General features: G+C 40.8%; 1 protein-coding gene across 1 annotated transcript in view; it reads left to right on the forward strand.

Moving 5' to 3' along the window:
• Positions 1-18,305, forward strand: part of Heca (hdc homolog, cell cycle regulator) — a 43,745-nt gene extending 25,440 nt beyond the window's left edge. The window contains exons 2-4 of the mRNA XM_051164594.1: positions 4,206-5,246; positions 13,563-13,717; positions 16,474-18,305. Of these exons, the coding sequence (XP_051020551.1) occupies positions 4,206-5,246; positions 13,563-13,717; positions 16,474-16,638 (1,361 nt within the window). The 3' untranslated portion in view covers positions 16,639-18,305. The remainder of the gene's footprint in view (positions 1-4,205; positions 5,247-13,562; positions 13,718-16,473) is intronic.
• Positions 18,306-18,848: the final 543 nt, after the last annotated feature.

The following is an 18,848-nucleotide window of genomic DNA, read 5'->3' on the forward strand; positions in this document are numbered from 1 at the left end:
CAAGGGAACCTAGCTTGTAAATCTGTGAGTTGAAACCCCCTTGGGGGTTGAACAATCCTTTCATGGGGGTCGCCTAAGACCATCAGAAAATACATACTTAAACTACAGTTCATAACAGTAGAAAAATTATAGTTATGAAGTAGCAATGAAAATAATTTTATGGTTGGGGGTCACTACTACGGAAAGAACTTTATTAAAAGGTTGTACCATTGGGAAGGAGGAACACTTTTGTAAATGGTACTGGTATGCAGGCATTCTGATGGCAGAATTAATACTTTATGAATTACTCTCTTGTACAAAACGGGATTTGGACAAATGAAGATTAAGGACGTAAACTCCTAGGAGCAGATGGAGAAGCCACAGTGGTCATTTAGGGCTGTTTTGCTGAGGCCCTGGCATCTCACTATGAAGGATATAATTAGAATACCGGAGTAATAGCTAGTATTTGCACAGATTTTTAAGGGTATGTCCACCTGTGCTGTTGGATTTGATGGGATGCTGTATTAGTTATCCATTGGGCAGTGGTGAGGTGGTGGTTTCTGAGGAAACTAGAGATCACTTGTTTGTTCCCTGTATTGTGTTTTCAAGCCTTTTGAGTTGTCCTACAGTCCTGAAAATGCTCTGGTCTAAGCCTTCGCTGTGCCCTGTTCCATTCCTATTGGCCTTTCTTCCCTTTGTGGTTACACTCAAGTTTCCCAGAGAGTTATCTGCACATATTTGCTACCTTTTTAATCTCACCCACCATTTGTTCACCATTGCCTCTTTAACATCCCTTAATTGCACCACAAGAACAGCCCTAATAGAGATGGCAGTGCTTGATTCACTCCTCGTTCTGTGAGCTTTTTGGCCTTAGCTTACTAGTGGTTCTCTACCAGTCATTTTGCCTACAGAGACTATCTGGAAGTCTCTGTAGTCATTTTGGACATGGCAATGCTATGGGGTGGAAGGCAAGGATGTAGCTAAACATCTTGTGAAGCACAGAGTAGCTCCTACCTCAGGAATACTCTAATCCCCAAATTGCCAGTAGTGTTCAAGTATATAACACTAACCTCCATGCTTAAATATGTCCAAGTTGACGTATTTTCTTGTTTTCCAGTGAATTTTCTTACTACTTTACTGTTCTCTGTAGAGGACTTTTGTATTGTCCTTGGTGTTAGTACTTACTTCCCACAGTTGTTTTCCCAATCTCATGTTTATGTTCATGTTTCATATTCTCCTTGCATGTCTCTTGGGTCCCAGGGATTTAAGCAGGATCTCTGGATGTGTGATTCCATCTGTACTCTACATTTGAACTCTCTTGAGCTGCGGTCATAGTCACCTTGTCCATCACGTAGGTACTTCCTGCTCATCAGGTCCCAAACAAGGATGCCAATCAGATCATTGTTCATCTGTGTTCCATACACTGACAGATATCTGACAATTACTCTCTCAGTTCAGGCTCTCACAGTTCCATCTGACCCATGAACTCCTCTCCTGCCTGTCTGAAGTTTCACAGTGATACCACCATGGGTATGGAATCTGAAACAACTTTTAAGTCTCAGAGTGCTTCTTTAGAATCTCATTTACAGCAGGTGTGTTCTAAATGCCTGTGTGCGGTACTTGGAACCTTCGTGATCAAGCCCAAAGGTTCCCAGTTAGACCTGGGAGTGCAGCACAGCAGTAGAACAGTTAGTTTCCTAGCATGGACCAAGACCTGGGGTCAAGCCAGAGTACTCCACCCCCAAATCATAGGAAGTTGAGGTGGATGGGGTTATATAGGTTCAATGCTGAGCATCCAGTCATGCTAACTTCCTGTAATGTGCTAGATAGTCATACTCCACAAAGAATTGTCCAAATGCCGGTAGTTCCCTTATTAAGGAATAGCAAATCTTGCTATTAGTTTCTTTTTAAGGAAGTCAAGAGAGAAATGCTAAGCACTAGTCCTTTGGAGGAACAGGAGGCAAAAGGGGAACAACATGGAAATGCAGAATGGAATTTAGGGGAGTAATGGATTACATTGAAAATTGTAGGAGTGCAAAGAAACCAGTTGTGGAAGCCTGTTTCTGGTCTTGTTTGTTTTTTCTTTTTTGTGACAGGGTTTCTCTGTATAGCCTTGGCTATCCTGGACTCACTTTGTAGACCAGGCTGGCTTCAATCACAGACATCCCTGCTTCTGTCTCCTGAGTGCTGCAAATGCTGGTCTTTTCTGAACAGGTAGTCATACTTACTTCCTTGCCCATATAACTAGCAGTTGCTACTTTTGGCCAAAGCAGTGTCTGCTCTGCTCCAGCCAGGCTCTTAATTTTACAGTGTGAATACACGTTTTACAATCTCATGTTAGCCCCTTCAGCTATTACCATGCAAAGCTTCTTTAACAAATAATAGTGCCATAAGCTATATAGTAAGGATTCCAGTAATGATAAGAACAACATTAATAAGCCTGTTATACTAGGTACTGTGAACTCTATGCATGTATTTTTCTTTTCTCTCTCTTTCTCTCTCTCTTTCTCTCTTTCTCTCCCTTCCTTCCTTCCTTCCTTCCTTCCTTCCTTCCTTCCTTCCTTCCTTCCTTCTTCCCAGACAGGTTTCTCTGTGTAGCCTTAGCTGACTTTGGACTTGGGTTGTAGACCAGGCTAGCCTCAAATTCACAGACATCTGCCTGCCTTTGGCTCCCTAAGTGAATGGATTAGAGGCGTAGGCCACAGTACCTGACTAAGCATATATTTTCAGATGTGTGTATTTCTTACTAACAATTATAACCTACCAATTATTTAAATGTAAATATACACATTGTATACATTTATACAAATGAAATAATCAGCCTACTCTCTCAGGGCTAGTATTCCTTGGAATTAAAACTTACTTATCTTCCTCTTCCTCTACTTAAAAAATATTTATTTTTAGAGCAGGTTGGAGAAAAATTGAAAGTATGCTGAATTTGTGTGTAACCCCCTATTCCACTCCAAATGGAGCCACTCACGCCTTTGTCAGTACGTTCTGTATAAATTGGGTCTTGAACCTATGTTGATAGATAATAGCACTGAATTCTATAGCTAACCTTTAGGGTTCACTGCTGGTGTTTATGTGCTATGGATTTTGACAAGTGTGTAATGATATGCAACTTCTCATAGTATCCTGCAGAGTAGCTACACTGTCATAGAAACACTTTGATCCTTCTCTTCTACCCTTCCTGGTACCCACCGATGGTGTTGAATGCTTTTATCACAGGTCTTCCTGACATTTGTAGAACACACGTTCTAAGCCCAGGTGCTAGATTAATGTTGAGAAGCTATAAAAATCTGGTAACCATTGGTCCCCATGCATATAATTTACCTTTTCAGAAGCGGGCCTCCTTGGTGCTATTATGTTTTCTGCATTTCTGGGGATCTGCTTAGCTGTTTGGACCCTGCATGGGTAACATGTAAGACTGAAGAAATACCTCTTTGTTGCTTTCTGTTTCTATGCTTCAGGAGAATGGTGGTTTTCTTCATAACTGGAGCTATGTGTAGGCCAACAGTTAGTTTGACCAGACATCCTGGCATTAATATCGGATGACTGTAGAAGAAAAGTTGAGAAGAAGCTGGTCTATTTTCTCAATGATGTTTTGCTGTTCAGGACAACCTAAAAGGCCTGGTGATAAAGCATTTTGAGGGCCCTTTTGAAGATACCACCAGAACTGGTTGATTTAGTAGCTTCATATTACTTCCTAGTTGCCCTGCATTGACAAATTGTGAAAGGAGCTCTGGTACTGTCTGTTGTCACATTACAGCTTGAGAAAACGTTATCCTGTACTGTCATGAGGCCTGGCACACGATTGAACTATGAAAGATTTGGGCTTCTGGAAACTTACCAGTATGTTTTTCAGGAGATAATTAATAATAGAAAATAAGTTTCTTTGTTTGCTTGGTTTTTTTCGAGACAGGGTTTCTATGAGTTCTGGCTGTCCTGGAACTTGCTCTGTAGACGAGGCTGGCCTCGAACTCACAAAGGTCCTCCTGCTTCTGCCTCCCAAGTGCTGGGATTAAAGGCGTGCGCCACCACCACCTGAAAATAAGTTTCTTTGGAGCAGCATCATATCAGAAGAAAATAATGAATGTTTGTAAATCTGCCTGGCCTTTGTTCCAGTGGGGGGTGTAACTGGCCTGAATGACCAGCAGGCATGGATTGATGCCCTTTGGAGCCCTTGTGTCCTGTGTACTGAGTCTCTCTTTCTGTTCTTCTTTCAGAAGCTCCTTGTGCAACGCCCCTCATCTGCAGCTTTGGGAGGCCAGTGGACCTGGAGAAGGATGACTACCAAAAGGTGGTGTGCAACAACGAGCACTGCCCCTGCAGCACCTGGATGCATCTGCAGTGCTTCTATGAGTGGGAGAGCAGCATCCTGGTGCAGTTCAACTGCATTGGCAGGGCCCGCAGCTGGAATGAGAAGCAGTGTCGCCAGAACATGTGGACCAAGAAGGGCTATGACCTCGCCTTCCGCTTCTGTTCCTGCCGCTGTGGGCAGGGTCACTTAAAAAAGGACACAGACTGGTACCAGGTAAAGCGGATGCAAGATGAAAAAAAGAAGAAGTCTGGGTCAGAGAAGAACACAGCGAGGCCTCCAGGGGAAGCTGGGGAGGAGACAAAAAAATGCAGGCCCCTGAACAAGCCCCAGAAAGGCCTGAACCATGACCTTCCAAGGCGGCATTCCATGGACAGGCAGAACTCCCAGGAAAAGGCAGTCAGTGCAGCGGCCTATGGGGCCCGCTCCCCCTGTGGCTCCCCTGGCCAGTCCCCACCCACTGGCTACTCTGTCCTCTCCCCAGCCCACTTTAGTGGCCCCCGTTCCTCCAGATACCTTGGGGAGTTCTTAAAGAATGCCATTCATCTTGAGCCTCACAGAAAGGCCATGCCCGGGGGTCACATGTTCAGAAACGCCCACTTTGATTACAGTTCGGCTGGTCTGTCTGTGCACAGGGCAGGGCACTTTGACACTCCTGTACAGTTCCTGCGGCGACTGGACCTCTCTGAACTCCTCACTCACATCCCCAGGCATAAGCTGAACACTTTCCATGTGCGGATGGAAGACGATGCCCAAGTGGGCCAAGGGGAGGATCTACGGAAGTTCATTCTCGCAGCCCTCAGTGCCAGTCACAGAAATGTTGTAAACTGTGCTTTGTGCCATCGGGCACTCCCTGTGTTTGAACAGTTTCCGCTGGTGGATGGAACTCTGTTCTTAAGCCCCTCAAGACATGATGAGATCGAATACGATGTTCCATGTCACCTTCAAGGTAGAGGTGTTGATTCACCTTGCCTCTTTTCTGTTTGTTAAACCCCCAAAGCAAACAAAGTGGAATTGCACTGTTTTTTATTTAATCATAACTGATGTGTTTTTGTTCCGGCCAGGGGCTAGGTAGCATGAGCATTTCAGTTTATCCCAGTGTCTGGTGGTTTTTGTACTCTGATGTCACTGTACTGGGTACAATTGGCCCGGATGATAATTTTATGTTCTTGTTCTGTGCTAATTTGAAGAAAGGATAACTGATGTTTAGCTTTCACAACCAGGTGAAAATTTAGAGAAGGAATTACATTATTCTCTTTGCTGTGAAATAGAATGAAATCTTTAATGTGCCCAGCAGGCTGTAATCCTTGTAAACAGGGAAAGCAGGAAATAAGAAATCCAATATGACTACGTATTAGTTGAATACTTTTAAAATTGTGAAGGACATGGCTGTTGATAACATCAAAAGGAAAAGGGTGGATGAATTGAAAGCCCAGGCATGTCCTTGGTTAGGGGACAGTAGTGGTCAGCTTATATGTATGACAAAGACATACACTTTAGCTATAACTTGACTGTCAAGGAATTGGGAAGTATAGGCATGGAATTAAAACTGCTGAACTTCTAAAGAAGAGATGCATAACAGTTCATAACTTTAACAGTATGCTACAGTGTCAAAAATGACTACTGTCATCTTCTCACTAAACCCTGCTATCTTCACCCCCAGAGTTAAACATTTTAAAATACTAAGTGATTCCTTAAGGTTTTTGACATCAGGATTTTAAATACAGTTGTCTTTAGTCACCAGTTTTTGATACTATCTTTTGATAAGACTGGTGTTTAAGATGGATTGACTACATCTCTCTCTCCTTTAATGATGAATCCCTAGTATTTCTGTGGCATGTATTGAACCAAAATATTTATTCTCATAATAGGGACAGTCTTACAGGGGTGCTTTTTAAAATTAGAGTTCATTTCTTCATCTTTCCATTGCCTCGGATATTTTTTGGTTTTTGGAGGCTTGGTGCAGAATCACAGTCTTGTGAAGACTGATTATTGAGAACTGACTGTTGGTTTAGCATCTGAAGGTTCAAGTGCCTGAGAGTGGTGTATTTATTTTTGTTTTAACTGGGTGGTTGCTCTCATCTAGCAGCTTTGTAAATCACTTTTTAAGAGCATTTCTACACACTCAAGTTTCTTCTTCTTCTTCTTCTTCTTCTTCTTCTTCTTCTTCTTCTTCTTCTTCTTCTTCTTCTTCCTTCTTCCTTCTTCCTTCTTCCTTCTTCCTTCTTCTTTCTTCCTCCTTCTTCTCTCTTCTGACAGCTTTCATCCCCATACTCTGTTCTGCCCTGGAGAACTCAGAACCTGCTGGACTTGAAGGAACCTTTGTGTACTTCCCATGCTTTAAGTAGTGTTGTCTTTTCTCTCTCTCTCTCTCTCTCTCTCTCTCTCTCTCTCTCTCTCTCTCTTTTCCCCTCACAAGCTGAGACATTGGAAGTTTGAGAATGCCTTCATTCATTCTTAAGACTTGATTGTTACCTAGCTGCGTAATACAGTCCTTTAAATTACAAATGTTTTCTTTTGGGAACTTAGGAAGTGTTTCTTCATTATCTCCTATCTTAGGTTGTTACTGTCTTGAGTCTGATATTCTTATTCTCCCTCCTCCATCTTTATCCTCTAAAGAGTTTGATTTTTCTCTTACTATCTCTAGTGTTCTGAAATCCCACATTATGTGTTTCTTAGCCCCTCTCCCTTCATTGGGCTGTCTTAGATCATTGAATATATAAACTTAGATCCTTTGAGAAAAGTTGCTTTTGTATTATTTCTTTAATAAATTCCTCTCTTTTCACTTACTGGAGCTCCTGTTCATGTGACATTGTACCTCGTAGATTGACATTCCCGACCCCTGTTTTGGTGGGAGAGAAAGTCCTTGTGTTTATCTGTTATTTGTCCCTGTTACCTTGTTATGCTTTTCTGGATATGAAACATTTCCTTGGATTTCTCTTCTAATGTTTTGAATGTTCAGGGATTTTATTTTATTTTTTGAGACACTCAACTATGTTATTCAGGCTGGTCTGGAAGAGATATTCCTGCCTTTGCCTCCCAAATGCTGAGATTAAAAGCAAGTACCACCAGGGGCTTTTAAAAATAATACCACATTCTTGTTTTTCAGATGTGATTTCTTTTATTATCTTTCCAAGTAAGAAAAAAGAGCTGAAGTTAGGGAGTAGTCTTGTTTGGGTGTTTTGCCTGTTCTCTGACTTAGTTTTTGTGATAAGGTGGAACACTCCAAAGTCTATTGTCCTCATGGGATTTAAAGTGCTCTCACAGATCCATGGCAGACTTGGTTAGGATAGTTTCTTATATCTATCCAACAGTGATAGAATGGTTGGTGTCTCATGCCCCAGCTGGAATGGGTAATAATCTATATCCACCTTCATCCTGTTTTAATTGAAACACAATTGTATATATTTATAGATTGTAGCATAATGTTTTGATGCCTATTTATATTATGTGTTGATAAGATGAAGGCACTGAAGATACCATTCACCTCATATTTATAATCTATGTCATAAGAACATTCAAGACCCTAGTTATTTTGAAAAACATATAATGTTAACTATAGTTACTACAGCACAACAACACAGTAGAACTTTTACTCCTAACTGGACAGTCATTTGTCCATCAGCCTCTTCCCACCCACCCCACCCTCTCTTCCTTCCTGAGCTCTAGGGTAACCTTTGTACTTACTCTGTACTTCTACACTGCACAACTATGTGATCACATGGTATTAATCTTTCTGTGCCTGGCTTATTTCTTATTGTCCTTTGGGTTTATCCATTTAATGGCAGTATGATTAAATTTCTTTTGTGGCTGAATATGTATGTATGTGTATATACATAAAATATTTTCTCTGTCCATTCACCTTTTTATGGACTCTTAGTTTGATTCCATAGCTATTGTGAGCAATGCTGCAGTGAGTATGGTGGTATAAGTACTCCTGACACACTGATTTCATTCCCGTTAGCTATATACTCAGTAGTATATATACTGGATCGATCATATGGTGATCCTAATTAAGTTTTATACAGGTCATCACATGTTCTGTTATTAATAAGTAATTCATAACTTTTGTTTATGTTTTCATTTTTGAAGCAGGGTCTGCTTTGTATCAGGTTGTCTCAATTTCAGAGATCCAGCCTGGCTCTGCCTCTAGAGTGCTGGGATTAAAGGTATGAGTCACCATCCTGGCTTAATTTTTAATTTTTTGAGGGAACTCTGTGCTGTTTTTTCTAATGGCTCTGCTACATGCCATTGGCAGTGGGTGAGAATTCATCTTGAACTTATTCAAATGGATAAAGCTGGAGTATATAAGTATTAAATGAAATAAGCCAGGCCCAGAAAGACAAATGCTGTATGACTGTATTCAGTTGCAGAGTCAACAGCAACTGACCTCTGAAGTATAGAATGGAATATGCTCAGCTAAAGCTGGCAAGCGTAGAGAACACCCTTCCTTCCCAGGCTAAGAAACAGAATGGCTAATGGCAGAAATACAGTTAGATGGGAGTTAGGTTTCTTCCTGTTTCTTAGAGGTGGAATTTGTGGTTTTGTTTCTTATTTCGCATAACTGCTAGTAATTTTAGAGGGAAGTGGGTAGAAACATTTTTATTCTTCCCCCTTAAAGCTTGCACCATACTTTATGGAAATGAATTAGGGTACTTGTGATGGACACCTTTATTTTTATGTCCATCATTAGTATTCATTAGCCAAACTTTGCGCATGTGCTAGGTGGGGGGTCATCAGTGCATAATCTTAGTATATAAAAACAAGGCTGTGAACAATAGCATTATGCATGGAATTAGTAAGTAATATGTATGCATTATGTATATCTTGCACATCGAGCATTCTAAGATTTCCTAGGGAAAAAGTGTCAGTTTTGGGGTTTGGTTCTTCACAAGGAAAGAAGGCAGTATGAATGATGATTGTTAAGAGAAAACCAACGAGACTGTGACCGGGACATGAGCAGAACCATTTGTTTAGGAGTATTATAGAGTAAAAAATGAGTAGATGTTGAGAGCAGATTGGGGGGATTTTTTTTAAACCAAAGAAACCCTTTGCCACATTCTTTTTGTTTTAATTAATTTATTTATTCACTTTACATTCCAGTTGTAGCCCCCTTTCTCTTCTCCTCCTGGTCCCATTCTTTCTCCTTCTTCCCTATTCCTCAGAAAAGGGGAACCCCCCTCACCCTCCCTAGCTCATCAGGTCCCATCAGGACTGAGCTCATCCTGTTCCCCTGAGGCCTACTGAGACAGCCCTGCCAGCTGAGTGATCAAAAAGCAGTCGACAGAGTCCATATCAGAGATAGCCTCTGCTCCCTTTACTAAGGGACCCACATGAAGCCTGAGCTGCCCATAGGCTACATCTGTGTAGAGGACCTAGGTCTAGTCTATGCATGGTCCTTGGTTGGTACTTCAGTCTCTGCAAGCCCCCTCTGGACCCTAGTTAGTTGGCACTGTTGGTCTTGTGCAGCTCTTATCACCTCCAGGTCCTTCTATCCTTCCCCCACTTTTCCACAAGGTTCCCTACACTTTGTCCAATGTTTAGCTGTAAGTCTCAGCATCTGTTTCAATCCATTCCTGGGTGGAGCTTCTCAGAGGACAGCTATATTAGGCTCCCATCTGCAAGCATGGCAGAATATCGCTAGTGGTGACAGGTTGGCTCTCTTCCACAGGGTGGATCTCAGGTTAGGCCAGGCATTGGTTGGACATTCCCTCAATCTCTGCTCTATGTTTATCCCTGTGCATCTTGTAGGCAGGGCAGATTTTGGGTCAAAGTTTTTCTGGGTGGGTTGGTGTTCCCTCCCTCCACTAGGAGTCTTATCTAGTTGGAAGGTGTCCTTTTCAGTCTTCATGACCCCTGCTACTAGGAGTCTTAGCTAGAGTTACCCCTTTGTCCTCCCAGAAACCTACCCTGTCTTAGGTCTCCAGCTTGTCACAGAGATGCCCTTGCACATGCTTTCTCTTCTCTCTGTAGACCCTCTGTCCTACCCCTACCCCCACCCCACCTCGCTCTTCCCAGGTGTGGTCTACACCCTCATTTCGCTCTGTGTTCCCTCCTCTGTAATCAGTTCTGCTATCTATTCTGCTCCCCCTTCTCAGTAAGATTTAAGCATATCCACCCTGCCCCCTCCCCCCTCCTCCTTGCTACTTATCTTCTTTGGGTCGGTGAATTGGAGTATGTTTATCCTGTACTATATGGCTAAAATCTGCTCATAACTGAGTATATATCATGTGTATCTTTCTGAGTCTGGGCTACCTCACTGAGGATGATCTTTTCTAGATCCATCCATTTGCCTGAAATTTTCATGATTTTCTTGTTTTTAATAGCTGAGTATTATTCCACTGTGCAAATGTACCACAATTTCTTTATCCATTCTTCAGTTGAGGGACATCTAGATTGTTTTCAGATTCTGGCTAATATGAATCAAGCTGCTATGAACATAGTTCAGCAAGTGTCCTTGTTATATAGTAGAGCTGTCATGTTCTTATGAGTATAAATTTAGAAGTTTTACTGCATTTAAAAAAAAAACAAAAAAACTAATATACCCAGAAAGTTGCTTGAAAGGTTTTGGATCGAGAGACAGAGTTGAAGCTTTGTCACATCTGAATGCAGAAGATAAGAAACTACTGTGTGAAGATAGTGGGAACTAAAAAGAAGCAATATCTGTGGGAGACTTAAGGAAATTTACAGATTTTGAGACTCTGACTGTAAAAATAAAGGGTCTTCTTTAGTTCATCTTGATTCTAAACCAGATAAATGGTGTTTTTAATAGGCTTGAGTAGACAAGGTTGGGAAAATCCCCAATTTTAAAGGAAAGATGGTAAGGTAATTTGTATATGTTTAGTTAACTTTCTGTGGACGTATCTCACAAGCAGAGTTAGAAATAAGCATTGGGATGAACATGTGGGAGCTATTTTTTAACATTGGTGGCTAAATCTTGGAAATAAAAAGCTCTTAAATGAAAAGAGAAGAGGAAGCAGCTGTGATAGAGCTCAAGACTAAATCTTGAAGGTGTTGATCAGGGAGAGTAGAGAAAGGCAAAAATTAGATAGGCTTGGATTACTTGTATTCTTGCATGCACGTGCGCGCGCGCACGCGCGCGCACACACACACACACACACACACACACACACACACGTAATTGCGCAAGCATACACACCTTTGCCAGATTTACCAAGAACTAACTGCTGGTTTTAGAATCTGTGGTAAGGGGTTTAATGAATACTAGAGATGTCACTAGTACCACAAATAATGCATTAGTCATGGGCCAGTGTTTCTATTGCTATACCGCAGAAATCTGAGTGATCTTATTTATAGCAAGCTCTTATCCCAACCATACTTTTAAATCATTTCCAATTCCAGCAGGATGGCCACATTCTAGGCCATGGGATTGCGCAGATCACAGTTGATTATATGTTGCTGAGATGTTTACTGTGCTCATTAGATTGCTATTCCCTTGCTGTACCCTCCTCAGCTCTGCCTCCAGACCCTGCTCTCTGATTCAGAAAATGGTTTTGTTTAGTCTTCATAAGTAAGATTGGTCTAGTTAAGAGGGACTTGTTGGACTTTGTTACTATTGTGTATCATGTGATTGTGCTATTAGGACTGTGTTTGCAGACTCTGTATAGGACATTGTGGGATAGTAAAACAAATCTAGAAACTAAATTTGGACTTGGGCTTCCCATAGTTTGTTTGCATACAAAGTTAAGAGTCAAGATAGACATGAATTGAGTCTGGTTTTGGCTCCTTATTTTCTTTGTAAGCTCACAAAGGTACCTAGGCTGTTTAAGTTTCTGTCCTTCCTGTTTGAAATGGGAATAACAATCATGAATCCTTTGTAGCATTGCAACAAGAGTTAAATAAAATGGTGGATGGAGCACTCACAGCACAGGGCAGACCCTTGGTAAGTGCACAGCAAGTATTACTTGTCTTCATCATTACAGCCATTGTTACCAGCACCTTCTGTGCCTGGTGTTAACTTCCACTAGCAGCACTGATGCATCGTTGAGCATTGTATTGAGTAGGACTAAGGAGGAGAATGGAAATGAAGTGTTCCAGTGGCTCATAGATCATTGAATTGACTTTTGGGTTTGGTCCCAGGCACTCAGTGGGTATGGCATGTGAGACCTTGTTTTCCCTCTTAGAACATAGGTTGGTACTATTGCAAGAAGCTATTCCCAGTTTTCCTGGTTTAGGCAGAACTCCCATCCCACAGTTTATAGTGTCTTTGGTGGTTACCATGCTCCATCCATTCACTCAGCCCACAGAACTTTTCACGTTGCTGACATTGTGCTGGATACTGAGTTGACAAGGATGATTGAGGTGTGGCTTGTGCTCTCAAGGAAGAAAAGGGCCATGTAAACAAATGCAATGAAAAGCTTCCCTCTAAGGGCTATTAGGTGCCTTTGCACTGAAAAAGGAAGAGAGAGGTGGTATTTGGAAGTAAATGGTAAAAACCCTTAGTCCGACTTTTGGCAGTTAGCAGCATATTCTGGATGGGAAGGCACCATGCAGTGTTCTAGAGTGTACCCTGTTCTTAGCAGTGTTGCTGTAAAATATTGCCTAGGACGATCCTGCACATGCTGACTAATTATTTGAATCCTTAGTCTTTCATATATTTGGATGACCTCTTTCCTTTGTAAACAGTCCTGGACAGTGAAGGAATGAGGTGGTAACTTTTAAAAGCCTAGTAAATAATATATTAGACTTCTAACGTATCAAAACTAATATATAATTCCAGTTCCTAAATTAGCTGTGGTGATAGCTGAGCAGTTTTGGGAATGAAGACAGTTAACATAGTAATTGTGGCTGTTGTAAAATTCTGGGCTGTCAATACCAAGGCCAATATTTTTGGATGAAATTTGTGGGTTATGGCTCATCAGACTAATGTTATTTGTTCATGTTGGTTCACTGTATGCCACACATATACTCTAGAGAATCCTGGTTATTACAGGCTAGTTATGAGCATGTGAGTTTGTGTTTTGGATGTGGATGGACAGATAATGTAAGCTGAGCAGCACATTCTAGAAAAGTAAATTGAAGCAAGTGTATTGTGAATAAATTTGAATTTGTCAAATTGATAGCAATCATTTGTTGTTATCCTAACAGGACAGCTTAAGGATGCGTGATATATATCTTGCTTTTTATATTTATTCATACAATAAAATGTTTGCTTTTTGTTGATGATAAGGGGCTTTTTATCACCGCTGGAGATAAAGTTGCTTTCCACCATAGCCACCCTCAGCCTTGTGTTTTCTGCGTGCAGGGAGACTCATGCATCTGTATGCAGTTTGTGTGGACTGCCTAGAAGGGGTTCACAAGATCATCTGCATCAAGTGCAAGTCACGATGGGATGGCAGCTGGCACCAGCTGGGCACCATGTACACCTATGACATCTTGGCTGCCTCTCCCTGCTGTCAGGTTGGTATCAACTGAAGTGAGGGTACAGTGGGTAACTTCAGACTTTTGTCACCAAATTAACTTAGAGAGTTAAAGGTGGCCTTTTAGTTTCTTTGAGGCTGTTAGGAGGGCTTGGTGAAGGTGCTTCTGAGAGTAAAGAATTCAGGTGCCTGAGTTGTTACCTTGAGGTAGAACATTATGAAGTCAAAGGGATGTATGCAGTAGTAGACATGGAGGGTTTTTTCATCTGTTAAGCCAAAGCATGGTGCAAAACAGCAGACCACCTTGTTTCCATTTGAAACAGCAAAAAACAGTGTTTCTTTTTCTCTGCTGAGCTCTATAGCCAATCAGTTTGCCTGGGGCTTAGCTTTTTATGCATAGCTTCATTATTTTTCATTTTGTTTGCCTGCAATTTTCTTGTTTTGTGTGATTAATTTGTACTACATTTATAGCAAAAAGTTATAATTTAAACTGAAAGGGAAAGTTTTCTTTCTAGAACAGTCAAAATTTTCTTCTTTCTTACTTTTTGTGAGCTGTTGCCAAAACCCTAGCATCTCTATCTTAAGTTGTGTTGGGCTGACCAGAAAGATTTGTAATTCCTAAAGTTCTAGAAGCCGTAACGTTGCTCTTTGACTCTTAGGAGCACCTAAAGTGTAGCTGTCAAAAGGAAAGGCGAGAGGTGCTGACACAAAACCCCATTAAATAAGGTGTAGAAACCAAGAAGATAAAAATCTCCAATACCTGAATTTAGTATTCTACGTGCTTAAGGAGGAACCAGTTACATAATCCCCTGATGGGCATTTTTGGGTAACAAAGTTTTCTGCTAGGGTTGTGTCAGCCTGTATCCTTTACAAATAATGAATATTGCACTTTCAGTTACAAACAACGTTTGTATCATTACCACTGTTGGTTCACAGACTGGCAGAGACAGTAGTTCAGCGCTCTCTCTCTCTCTCTCTCTCTCTCTCTCTCTCTCTCTCTCTCTCTCTCTCTCTCTCGCTCTCTCTCTCTCTCTCTCTCGCTCTCTCTCTCGCTCTCTCTTGCTCCCTCCCTCCCTCCCTCCCTCCCTCCCTCCCTCCCTCCCTCCCTCTCTCTCTCTCTCCACATTCTAGTACTTTCTGGAAGAGTAATCTGCTCATGAACAAAGTGGACAGCTTTCTTTTTTTTGTCTTTTGGTTTTGGATAAGGTTGACTAGTTTTCTGCTCTTCTACTGGTCTCACCACATTTCCAAACGCAGTTAGCCTTGGAAATGAGTTACCATAATCTTCTAGTTACTCACTGTCATGTTTTATGGTTACCACTGTGCCTGAGTGTCCATTCCTAAGATGAGAGAAACCAAAGGAAGTGGTGCCTTTCTCTGCACATACACGATAAAGCAGGAGGCTTAGCCTTTTAATTAAGGAAATGAGGAAGAGAACAAAGGTTTGGATCACATTAAAACTCGTGGTGCTTCAGTATTGCATGGGGCCTTGCAGAGCACATTCAGTCTTTTGAATGGGTGCTTATGACGAGTAACTCAAGTTTTTAATGTTTTGCCCAGGTCTACACAACTGTGTCACAGTTGTTACTAAGACATGTGATTCCTATTCTGGTGTTCTTTCTACTACATTTTGAAAGCCATGAGATTTCTATATGTTCAGAGAGAAATACACAATGGCATCCTGCCCACCAGCCCTTTAGTCAACACTATATTTATTCTGTAAACAATATGTGCCAAGACTATATTTTCTGGCCCCCAGCTGAAATGTAAAACCTATTCAATTACTATTTATAATTACATATTATTAATCAATTGGAAATATTCACCACGAGGCTATAGGTTGTAGATAGTACTAAGGAATCCAGGGTAATCTTTAGATAAAGTCTGAGCCAAAAAGCAGTAATTGGTTATCAGGAAAGAATAACAGATTAGAGAGAACTTCATTTCAGACTCAGGGACGAAGTAATTAAAAAGGCGTTCATTTGAGGTTATCAAAGGATGGTTCGTGTGTAGGTGAGATGTGCCCTGGAGCACATCTGGCTTACACTCCAGCTGCTGTGTTTCCTTGGCGTGGTGTTTGTCGTTGTGCGCCCCTTTCCATCATCTGGATGCAGGTTCCACTCCCTCACAGGAGTACTTGGAGAACAAATTTGTTAGAACACTTTAAGAAAGGATCTAAATTGACTGTTTATTCTGTAATTTCTGCCTATCCACTTCACTCCCAGATCTATTGCTGAACAGCTATAGGATTGTGCCATTAGATGCCAGGGCCCAGGTGAAGATGGCATATGCTAGTGAATTCCAGAAGTCTCAGAATACACACACCACTCCTGCCTGTGTTGCTGATTTTGTTTGGATCTTTTAGGGAAATTTTATTTTTACATAAACAAAAGCAGTGTTACATAGACTTAAATAAAAGTGTATATGAGTGTTTGAAATAAACCTGGACTCTTCAGGAAAGCTTTTTTATGTAGTGCAGGGAGCCAGTTTTAGCCACTTGCTTAACATCCAGAGGATAGGTGATTATGGTTAGGTAACTTTGGTAGAGATGTGTAGTTGGTACAGTTTAGAATTTTCTTACTAGTAGGTGCCTCATATTAGGAAAGAAGCTGAGATCTGTAATCTTTAGGAGGAGGATGAATGCCAACATATGTATCTTAGATGTGCAAGCCGTGATTCTGCTAATGATGGAGCTGTCCACTGAATCTCTGTCAGTTCCCAGCATTTTGACTGGATGGCTTTTGACTAGTGTTGTGAAGCCAGGAGCAAGGTGGCTCATGTTGTCTTTTCCCCCAGGCCCGTCTGAACTGCAAGCATTGTGGCAAGCCTGTGATCGACGTACGGATCGGGATGCAGTACTTCTCTGAGTACAGCAATGTCCAGCAGTGTCCACACTGTGGGAACCTGGACTACCATTTCGTGAAGCCATTCTCCTCCTTCAAAGTTCTCGAAGCTTATTGATGAAAGCTTTGCTTTAGTAATAGCTATTTTATTGATATTATTACTTTACTACATATCTTTTATAGGAGAACATTCTGTGACATTAATTTCTTTTCTAATTTAAAGCAGAGTTTACTTTGTATATTTGTGCCACTAAAACGAGGGCTGCCCCTTGCCCTGTCTTGATTCCCAAATGTCAGTGTGTGGTTAAAACTCAAGCCCAGGTGCAAAACTGTGCAGATTTTGGTAGAGTTTCAGTCTCATACAGAATATCTGATGGAATTCTTAGGTAGTAGAAAAGATGGGTACCATTTAAGGTAGGATTCTGTGGCTAAACTAAAGATGTGGTAGGCGCTGGGAGGGAGCTTTTACTAATATGTTAACTTTCTTGAGACTCATTGTTACATCTCTGGGCCTTGGGAAAAATAAATGACAAGTGAATGTAAATGAGCCTGGAGAGCCAATACTATATTAGGCTGTCTGGGCTCTGTTCTTCAGCACAGGCTGAAGTGCAGTTTACTCCCCCTGAAAGATGATTTGAGAGTATACTGGAAAGACTATCTAAATTATACAACACTTGAAAGCTGTCACTGCTGCAAATATTTTAGATCTTGTGAAATGAATTTGGAAATGATGCACACTGAATCAAGACAGAACTTGGTTATTCAAATCCTAAAGGTTGGTTAGAGAATCTACAAAAAATCTGCACATTCTGCAGCTTTGGTGGGCATCATTTACAGATTGCGTTGCTGAAGTCCTGCTTGGTATCCAGATCTTCTCACAGGTAAACCTCTAGCCTAGCTGCTGTGCTATAGACTGGCCATGCCACACTTCCTTCTCATTATAGCTAGTGCCACATTAACCCATTTAATACTGAATTTCTAAAATCAGAGTTGACCTGAAGAAGGAAAGGGAAGTTTGTTAGAATGATGAAAATTAGTTTTTATTCTTTTAAAAGTATATTCATTTTTAGAAGCAGTCATGCAAACAGCGTATCTGAAAATAGATCATCCTAAAGATTCCCACGATCCCCTACTGTTGATTAAAAAAAAAAAGTCACATGCAGAACGTCAAGTATCCCAAAGCCAACCTCTGTTCAGTAGAACGTGGAGACTTAAATGTGCTCAAAACATCCCTTGTAAATTATAATTAGAGAATTAATTCTTATGAAGAAATTTGGTAATTTCAAGTATGATACAGAATGATCTATTAAAGGAATACTAAAAATAATCTTTTTATGAATAGGCAAATTTGGGGGTTCATGTAAATATTTTATCTCACTTAATTGGTTTATGCCACACCCTCCCCAAGGATGGGTTTCTTTTCAAAATTGTCTAACCATTATTGCCAAAGAGTTTTAAGTTCTACTGCTGAAGTGCTTGGTGTTTTGTTTGAAACAATAGCATTAAAAACCTGTGTACCAACTAAAACTGTTCATATTTGGGTTAATGTTCTTCATCAGTTGGTTTGTTGCTTCCGGTTTGGTGTTTGATGATCTGAAAACTTTCACATCTGCAAATGTTCAAATTGCCTAGGGCAGGCAGAAATCATTATTGGTCAGATGGTGTTTAATGTAACTACATGAGGTGTCTATATGACATAGTACTTGCAAATTTGTCTTTGATGCACAAAGCTGTAATTATGAACTAGCTGTTTCCCAGTGAATCTGTTGTGTACCCAAGTTTAAATTTTTTGGTAAGTTTCTATTAAGATTCTACATTTGGCGTTTGCTTCTGATTTTTGAAATAGATAAAATACTCATAGTGCTGTTCTTTAACACATTGACATTTTCTCGTAAAACTTTATTATCTTATTGTTCGGAAACCAACCTATTCATTGTACCCAGTGAGTTCTTTAGATTAAAATAAAAACACCGTGGAACTGTAAGCCACATTCTATTCTTGTTCCTTAGATTAATATCTTCCCCCAAAATGAAGAGGTTTGACTATAATTGGATAATTTGCTTTTGATGCTATGTTGATGCTAAAGTGAGAACGGTAGATGACACCTGCCATTTGCATTTTTGTCTGGAAAGGAAAAGTTGGCATATTTGAGAACACAATCCAATTGAGTATACAATACTTGCTATAAAGGCACATCTTACTCTGGAAATCTGCTGACCTTTTTGTTTTCACCAAATGTTGCCTGAACACTTTGATTAGAATTGGGATATGTCAAGAGAGATCATTTTTGTTGTACTTTGGATATTAAAGGGTTTCAGTCATCCAGGA

The sequence above is a fragment of the Acomys russatus genome, chromosome 21 (genome assembly GCF_903995435.1).
Source record: "Acomys russatus chromosome 21, mAcoRus1.1, whole genome shotgun sequence".
Lineage (NCBI taxonomy): Eukaryota > Metazoa > Chordata > Mammalia > Rodentia > Muridae > Acomys > Acomys russatus.